This window comes from Saccostrea cucullata, unplaced genomic scaffold, assembly GCF_032062105.1.
Source record: "Saccostrea cucullata isolate Sc308-1 unplaced genomic scaffold, CSIRO_AGI_Scuc_v1 ctg19212, whole genome shotgun sequence".
Classification (NCBI taxonomy): Eukaryota; Metazoa; Mollusca; class Bivalvia; order Ostreida; family Ostreidae; genus Saccostrea; species Saccostrea cuccullata.
The window spans coordinates 1-9,462 of record NW_026939891.1 but is presented as its reverse complement, the minus strand read 5'-3'; the positions used below and the strand labels follow the sequence as shown (position 1 = coordinate 9,462).

Here is a 9,462-nt window from a genome sequence, read left to right as displayed (position 1 = left end):
GCAAAAGAAACATCTTTTTAAAATTTTTTACATCATCCAAAACAACACAAAATAAATGTTTTGATATAGATTTTTAATGAAAACAATACAAAATAGGAGCAGAACAAACACGGATCTCCAAAACATCATGTAGGATCAAGTGCCATGGAGGAGTAATACCCTAAGCTGTGAGCCCAGTTATATCAGGAAAAAATTAAAAACCCGTTAATTCAGTGATTTATTTTGAACAAACAATGAGTATGAAAAACTTCAGTCAGCATATGACTAGTGATAAATTGTAGGGATGTCAACGAATATCATTTGACTATCAGTCAAATGGCCCAACATCAATAATCAAACGAAATTCGAATTTTTAAAAAAATGAAAAAAAGTAGGTGTTAAAAATTTCAACTAAAATTGGAAAGCGTCATTCCTCAAACCATTATAGATCCATCCTCAGACAATAAGAGCTTAAACACAGTCACCGTATTTAAAAATTAAAGTTACCACATTGTTTACATAGAGAGAACAATAATTACATACAGTGATAATTTTTTTTAAACTGACCTTTTTTGTATTGAAAAATTATGAGCGCTTTGCTGGACTTTAAAAATTATTAATTGGATTATACCAATTATAAATTTATTTATTATATAACCTCTAAGAATGTTAAAATTATGCAACAGGAACACAGCATATCCGTGAAGTTTTGAAACTTCAAAATTATTAAAACAATAATCTCCTCCTCTTTTCCATTTTATTTCAAATAACCTTTAAAAACACTGCTGACAATTCTCTTTGCGTACTAGAAGAAAGAATTACAGACCAATTATTGAATGTAATTTACGAAAATCATACATTTTTGAGAATCAATTGCTGGGTAAAATTCCATTTCCACTTATCCCCCCCTAAGGATCATCTGAATATCGATGTGTAACACACAGTATAGGCATTTAATGTTACTTTTTACATAGATTTACGAAGAGGGCTTTTGATTTATTAAACCCGGTCATAGATTTTTTTTCAAAAATGCCCCAAATAGTCGACTATCGTTCGAATAATGCAATCAAATGTTCGGCTAAGGAAAATAAATATTTTGACATCCCTAATAAATTGTATTTGCTGGCAAGGTCATTCTATCAACTATAAAATTTACAAAATGATGACTTTAAAAAATACTGCTGATATTCTTGTTTAAGCAACTTGTTTGTTGATAATATACCTCGTTTTAGAAATTGTTGACAAACACAGATCATAATTTTTCGTATCTAATAAATGAGATTTTTAAAACCCCGTAGAGGGATGAAGGTATATTGTTGCATATTTGTAAGTAAGGGAAGTTACGATAGAAAAAATAAAGTCATCACGTTTATTTTAATTAGAGCTTGTTTGTTAATTTATAAATGTCTTTTTTAAAAAAAACCCAATTTGAACAAATGTTTTAGAGTTGTGGTATCTTTAATCTCAGACTCAACAGGATATATCGTATCGACATAAAATTGGAAATTACCATCGTTAATTGGCAATTTGTTGTTGTTTTACTTAAATGTACTTTAAAGGTAAACAATGATTTCTTCTTTTCACGCACAAATTTTCACAAATTCTGCTTTATTTAATCAGACATGGATCATACACAGTTCATTTAAAAAAATCAAAACTTTTCAAAAAACCCTCGCTTTTTAAAAAAAAAATGCAAAATAAATGACAATAAAAGAATGTGTATAATTTTCATCTTTATTTTAAAAGGGGAAACTGTTTTTGATTAAGCTTTCCGTGAATTATTTAAAAAAAATTTTGACCCTTTTTTTGCATCAAACAATTTTGATTCACAATAATTACTAAGATTTTTAAAATTTGTCCCAACAATTTATGATTCCAACATTTTCCAAAGTAAATTTTTTTTTATGTTGTTTGTGCATAAACGTGTAAAGCATTTCTTGTTATATAAGATGAAATTTAGTGAAGGAAAAACTGGATTGGTATCCGCCTGTCAGGTTGGATATACTGCTGACTGTAACAGAACTTACAACATTGAAGTAAAGAACTGCGGCGAGTTCCCCCAAATTGAACCAGTGGAATTATGTGATTCTGATATTGTTTTGGTATGAAAACGATTAAAAATGTCATAATTTGATATTAATTTAAAATTTTTCCATAAAAAAACTTTTTGGTTTTAAATATGGCTTTTAAATTAACATTACGTAAATTTTTATTTTTGGCTCCAAAAAAGTACTGTATGCCCGGTCAAAAGACCAAAATTTGGGAAACATGAAGAAGGATATAGAGATAAAGAACAGATTCCGTCTCAAAGTCCATAGAACAATACAAAATAAGAGCAGCGCAAACAGGGACTCCAAAAATCCGAGGTGGATCAGGTGCCATGGAGGAGTGAGCATCCCCGCCACCGGGCACCCCGGGCCCCGTCATGATCAAAATAAAGGAAAAAATCCGTCGTCAATTCATGTATAAATAATGGACTAACAATTTGTATGAAAAAAAATCGTCAGCATTTGACTTCAATTGGAGATGACGAACAGTATTTCAGCTTAAAAGTTCATCAAACAATACAATACAATACAATACAAACAATACAATACAAATTGGAGAAAGCAAGCAAGGACAACTAAAACATCAGAGATGGGGTCAGGTGTCATGGAGGAGTGAAGATCCTTTCCACCGGAAAAAACCAGTGTGTTCCTTGTCATAATTGGAAATTCTGTAAAAATCTGTCGACAATTTAGTGTGTATAAAATGGCCTAATAATTTGTACAAAAAAAAAAAACGTCGGGCATCATATGACTCAATGATAAACTCTATTTGCTGTCAAGGTCATTGTATCGCCCATAGCCAAAAAATGATGATTTAAAAAAAATGCTGATATTCTTTTTTCATCAACTGGTTTGTCAATAATTTACATCGTTTTAAGAATTGTTTATACGTAAAACATTCCTAACGTATCAAAGCAACTGAGAGATATAATCCCCGTGTGCAGTGTTGAAGTATATTACTGCATAAGTAAGGGAAGTTGACAAAAAAAGTTAAAGTCGTCACGTTTCTTATAAAGCTTGGTTGTTAGATTACCTTTAAATTGTATAATGATAAAAGTTGCAAGTTTTAATGCTGTTAAATTTGGTAAAATTTTGTGATGTCAGACTTTCCAAAAGTTCCTTGGAATTTTTAACAATCCACATCTCAAGTATATTGTTGCACAGTACAAATTTCTCCTTCATTTATGTTTATTAATGAGGAGTAAAAAAAGAGGCTTGGTTGAACATTTACTGGAACCCGCTATGCATCTTTGTTTTAAGAATTTTTATGAATTTTTGGAATGTGCAATATAGATATCATGGTAATTAGATTAGATTATCTGGTTTGATAATAAGTTTTAAAAATTAAAAGAATCTGTATTAACGGATTGTGTTTTTTTAAATGAAGCGGTTTCATTTGATATACAGGTACAGGTATTAATCTTTTTTATGCCTTGTGTTTTAATTTTTTTGTTTGTTTTTTTTTCAGAAAAAAATTATAAATGGTAAGACTTTCATTCATACAAATCGTAGAACTGTGTATTATTAACTGGTATATGGATTATGCTAAAAAAAGGTAAGGGTTACATGATTCGATTAATTATTTATAAAGAAAGAAATAAAATAACGTTACATTATATTGTTCTAGGGAAAATAATTAGTCTTACCCAGGAGGTAAATAATGGCAGAACCTGGGGTTTTTTTTTTTTCAGAAACAACAACATTTATAACACCTTTGGAGCAATCACAACTTCATATGCAGCGGCAGGTGAAACATCATCGGAAGTAACGTTTAGACCACAACACAGCCTCAATCATTGTTTCGACCACTGAGTCAAGTAAAGTTGTAACTTTTCCACCGACTAACCCCTCTATGAGACAAGTATAGATGTATCATATCCACCACTAACCCCTCTACTGAGACAAGTATAGATGTAACATATCCACCTACTAACCCCTCTATTGAGACAAGTAAAATGTATCATATCCACCAATAACCCCCCTTTTAGACAAGTGTACATGTAACATATCCACCAACTAACCCCTCATTGAGACAAGTAAAAATGTATCATATCCACCAACTAATCCCTCATGAGACAAGTAAAGATGTAACATATCCACCAATAATCCCCACAAGACAAGTAAAAATGTAACATATCCACCAACTAACCCCTCTACTGAGACAAGTATAGATGTATCATATCCAACAACTAACCCCTCTACTGTGACAAGTATAGATGTATCATATCCAACAACTAAACCCCCCACTACTCAAGTATAGATGTAACATATCCACCTACTAACCCCTCTATTGAGACAAGTATAGATGTAACATATCCACCAACTAACCCCTCTATTGAGACAAGTTTAGATGTAACATATCCACCAACTAACCCCTCTACTAAGACAAGTATAGATGTATCATATCCAACAACTAACCCCTCTACTGAGACAAATGTACATGTAACATATCCACCAACTAAACCCCCCTACTGAGACAAGTGTACATGTAACATATCCAACAACTAACCCCTCTACTGAGACAAGTAAAGATGTAAATATCCACCGATAACCCCCCCACTAGGACAAGTATAGATGTAACATATCCACCTACTAACCCCTCTACTGAGACAAGTATAGATGTATCATATCCAACCACTAACCCCTCTACTGACTCAAGTATAAAGTAAAAACCCCCTAATAACCCCACTACTGAGACAAGTAAAGATGTAACATATCCACCAACTAACCCCTCTACTGAGACAAGTAAGAGTATCATATCCAAAACTAACCCCTCTACTACTAAATATAGATGTAACATATCCACCTAATAACCCCTCTATTGAGACAAGAAAGATGTAACATATCCAACAACTAACCCCTCTACTGGAAAAATTTGATGTAAATATCCAACAACTAACCCCTCTATTGAGACAAGTAAAGATGTAAAATATCCACCAACTAATCCCTCTACTAAGACAAGTAAAGATGTAAAATATCCACCAATAACCCCCCTACTGAGACAAAAAGATTTTCATATCCAACAATAAACCCCCCTACTGTGACAAGTATAGATGATATATCCAAAATAACCCCTCTACTGACTCAAGTATAGATGTAACATATCCACCTACTAACCCCTCTATTGAGACAAGTATAGATGTAACATATCCACCAACTAACCCCTCTATTGAGACAAGTTTAGATGTAACATATCCACCAACTAACCCCTCTACTAAGACAAGTATAATTTCAACCCAACAAAACCCCTCATGAGACAAGTGTACATGTAACATATCCACCAACAACCCCTTACTGGACAAGTGTACATGTAACATATCCAACAACTAACCCCTCTACTGAGACAAGTAAAGATTTAACATATCCACCGACTAACCCCTCTACTAGGACAAGTATAGATGTAACATATCCACCAACTAACCCCTCTACTGAGACAAGTATAGATGTAACATATCCACCAACTAACCCCTCTACTGAGACAAGTATAGATGTATCATATCCAACCACTAACCCCTCTACTGACTCAAGTATAGATGTAACATATCCACCTAATAACCCCTCTATTGAGACAAGTAAAGATGTAACATATCCACCAACTAACCCCTCTACTAAGACAAGTATAGATGTATCATATCCAACAACTAACCCCTCTATTGAGACAAGTAAAGATGTAACATATCCACCAACTAACCCCTCTATTGAGACAAGTATAGATGTAACATATCCACCAACTAACCCCTCTATTGAGAAAAGTATAGATGTAACATATCCATCAACAAACTCCTCTATTGAGACAAGTATAGATGTAACATATCCACCAGCTAACCCCTCCACTCAGACAAGTATAGATGTAACATATCCATCAATTAACCCCACTACTGAGACAAGTATAATGTAACATATCCAACAACTAACCTCTCTACTGAGACAAGTAAAGATGTAACATATCCACCTACTAACCCCTCTACTGAGACAAGTAAAGATGTAACATATCCACCAACTAACCCCTCTACTGAGACAAGTATAGATGTAACATATCCACCCACTAACCCCTCTACTGAGACAAGTAAAGATGTAACATATCCACCAACTAACCCCTCTACTAGACAAGTATAGATGTAACATATCCACCAACTAACCCCTCTACTGAGACAAGTATAGATGTAACATATCCACCAACTAACCCCTCTATTGAGACAAGTATAGATGTAACATATCCACCAACTAACTCCTCTACTGTGACAAGTAAAGATGTAACATATCCAGCAACTAACTCCTTTAATGAGACAAGTAAAGATGTAACATATCCACCGACTAACTCCTCTACTGTGACAAATAAAGATGTAACATATCCACCTACTAACCCCTCTTCTGAGAAAAGTAAAGACGTAACATATCTACCGACTAACTTTTCTACTGAGACAAGTATAGATGTAACATATCTACCAAATATCCCCTCTACTGAGACAAGTAAAGATGTATCATATGCACCAAGTAAACCTACTACGGAGCCAAGTAAAGGTACGTGTATAACATTTTAACGAAGTAGCTTTCCATGTACAATTAAAAAAGTAAAAATGTTACATTACCTGAAACCATATCTATTTCTTTACTAAATAAAGATGAAACTTTTTACAATGATGAAAATTTACAATATTCTTATCCTCCTTTATTTCAGAATATTATACTTCTTAACTCGTTATTGGATTTTTTCAAAAATGAATAATACAGGATTAATTTGTTGATAATTCTTTGGACTCTAAGCTTTCTGTAAGTCGAACTCACCATAATGACATGGGATATTTTTTAAATGTTTATATAGCTATAAGCTTCAGAAAAAAATCAACAAAAGCTGCATTCCAAGAACAAAATACATTTACGTATGATTTAAAGGCTTGCCTCTTTCTCATTTTAGCCGGAAGTCCAGTCTTGTCCAGCGTACTGTGCAAAGGTAGAGCATTGAAATTATATTATCATTTTATCAATGAAATACGCAGGTATGTTAAGGAAGCATATAAGTCATTTCTCGGGAAATTTAGACTTTTTAAAGAAAATTAAGTTCGATAAATTACCCAAACCGCTGATAAATGTAAACTGTTATTTACTATTGCACACAGATAAAAGAGTGTCTAATACAAAGACGTGCATCACCGCCACGGCATTACGTGACTTCTATTAATAGCGAAATTTTCCTTGATAAAAAGCTAACAGAACAACAATACTCCGGAGTTTATAATGTCTTCGATTAAATAATATAGTTGAAAAAACATTTATTTTCCCTAAAAAATGCTGCTAGAATCCCACTGTCCTGTCAGTAAAATAATTATTCCACACATTCGCACGAAACCTTACCCTATGTTTTGAATGTTATACATGTGAACCGCGATTTTTCGTAAAACCATGCATAACTCAAGATTCTAGCAGCACTTTCCAAGTTTGTCAGAAGGCAAACTTTCCATCTGTACAAATCTGATGTTTTGAAATATCCAGCTTATTGTTGTTCTGTTGCATTATTTATGTCACAAATGACAGAGGAAAGGCCGACCGGGATACGTATATAGCTGACTGTCTTCGAAAGAGAATATAATCGATGAAAATAAATTAACATACCTGTTTAATTGACTGAACTCCATATGAATTTCACATAATATTCACGATATTTCCTTTTAAACTCCATTTTATGTATCTTTGTACATGCCGTCTTAGCCAAATTCTCTTTACACGACATGATCAATTCCCAAGTTACTTGATATACACATATGACGTCATCGGTGGTAAATTTTAATCAAAATGACTGAAACAGCATAACAAAATAAAAACATTTTATTTGTGTTTATGTTTACACGTTTCTATTCATTTTCTAGAGTTAAATTACATCTCTAAATACCAATGTTACAAAAACTTGTGTTCTTAAATTGACGTCATATTGCCTACTATGACGTCATCATGTAGCACTGATTAAGTCAAGGTAGAATATTTTGTATGCTTCTTTACTACCCCTGAGTATATGGAGATTACGAACAGCATTGGAATTCAGAAGACCATATTTAACAACGCAAATCTGGAGCCAAGAAAAAACAGACCTCAGACATCAGAATTTAAGTGGGATCAGGTGCCCTGCGTATAGGACGAAACCTAAAATGCCTTTGTCTTAATTATTACGACCAAATGTTTCGTCGGAATACTTTTCAGGTGTGGATCACATTGATGTTTTTAATGACCATTCTGGGGACACTAAACTAAGGATGATAAGGGCATTAGACGGAGACAACATGACCTGCTTTCAGCTACCCCTCCAGGATGACCAAACCCCGTTCTTTCTGGTCAGGATTTCCGTTCCTGAAACCTTTCGGATTAAGGCTATTCCATATGATATCACCATAACAGGAAATGGACTATCATGTGAAAGACACTCTATCGCGAGGATGAGTCAGGCAAGATTTTAGGAATCAAATACTGTGAAAGCTTAATCTTGTATTATAAAACTTGTTGTAACTCGGGCATCATAAAGCAAAAGTCACATTTTCTTATCATTTGTAAAAAAGGTATTTCAAATCTAACTTTACGGTATTTAATCTCTGATAGGAACAAATTCATTTAAATTGAATACATAACAGATATGTAGGCATTAAAAACTCAGTATATTTAGAAATAATTCCTATATATATACATTTGTGGTATCTCTCCATTATTTAAACATACATAGAACAATATCTTCAATTCTGTATGAAGAGTTAGAGGTCAATACGTGACCTAATCACATGGCGCAATGATCTCTACCGGTACATTCATAATAAAATGACTTGCTCTACTTGCTTTTCATGTATAAAAATGAACAAAATAAGCAAGTAAAATAATGATTATTTTATTTACAATGTTAAGGAGTATTTCGTACATTTTTTTTTTTTTTTTTGGGTATCGATTTAACCTGAGTGTGTACTAGAAATAATCACATAGAAACTAGCGTTTTGTTTACAAGATTTATGTCACTTTTGTCAGCTGCAATGAGTCTATAAAATTTATCCTTATCTTTTGGGTAGACCTTTAGTTAAAGTTCCGTGAAAAACTATGATTTTTACATTGAATTCTACTCACAATAAATGTGTAAATCTGTTGGAAAATATCACAGCATTGCAATCATGCCACGGACAGCTGACATACACTTCGGCGTTGTCGTAACAATAAGCTGTCGCCAGTGACTCTGTGTTTTCATCATAAATATGCCTTTATTTATTAAAATCGTAGATTGACTGTTTTTTAACAAATCTAATACTTGATTGCAAATTAACTGGCTCGGTCAAGTGTTTCCATCCATCAGATTCATCCATCCCTTTCCGGCGACCGAAATTCCTCCAACTTTTATCATCGACTTTCGGACCTGTTTCTTGTGTCTTTTCAGCACTGATGATAAATTTTCACGAATAAAAATATTCCT

The 9,462-nt window shown here is 33.2% G+C and overlaps 1 protein-coding gene across 1 annotated transcript; it reads left to right on the top strand.

Moving 5' to 3' along the window:
• Positions 1–1,928: 1,928 nt before the first annotated feature.
• Positions 1,929–8,461, top strand: LOC134254235 (mucin-2-like; the record flags this gene model as incomplete). Its single annotated transcript, XM_062736784.1, has 4 exons — positions 1,929–2,081; positions 5,371–5,877; positions 6,134–6,548; positions 8,220–8,461. Coding segments are annotated over exons 1-4 (1,317 nt in total), but the record flags the coding sequence as incomplete, so codon positions are not given.
• Between the last annotated feature and the right edge of the window lie 1,001 nt (positions 8,462–9,462).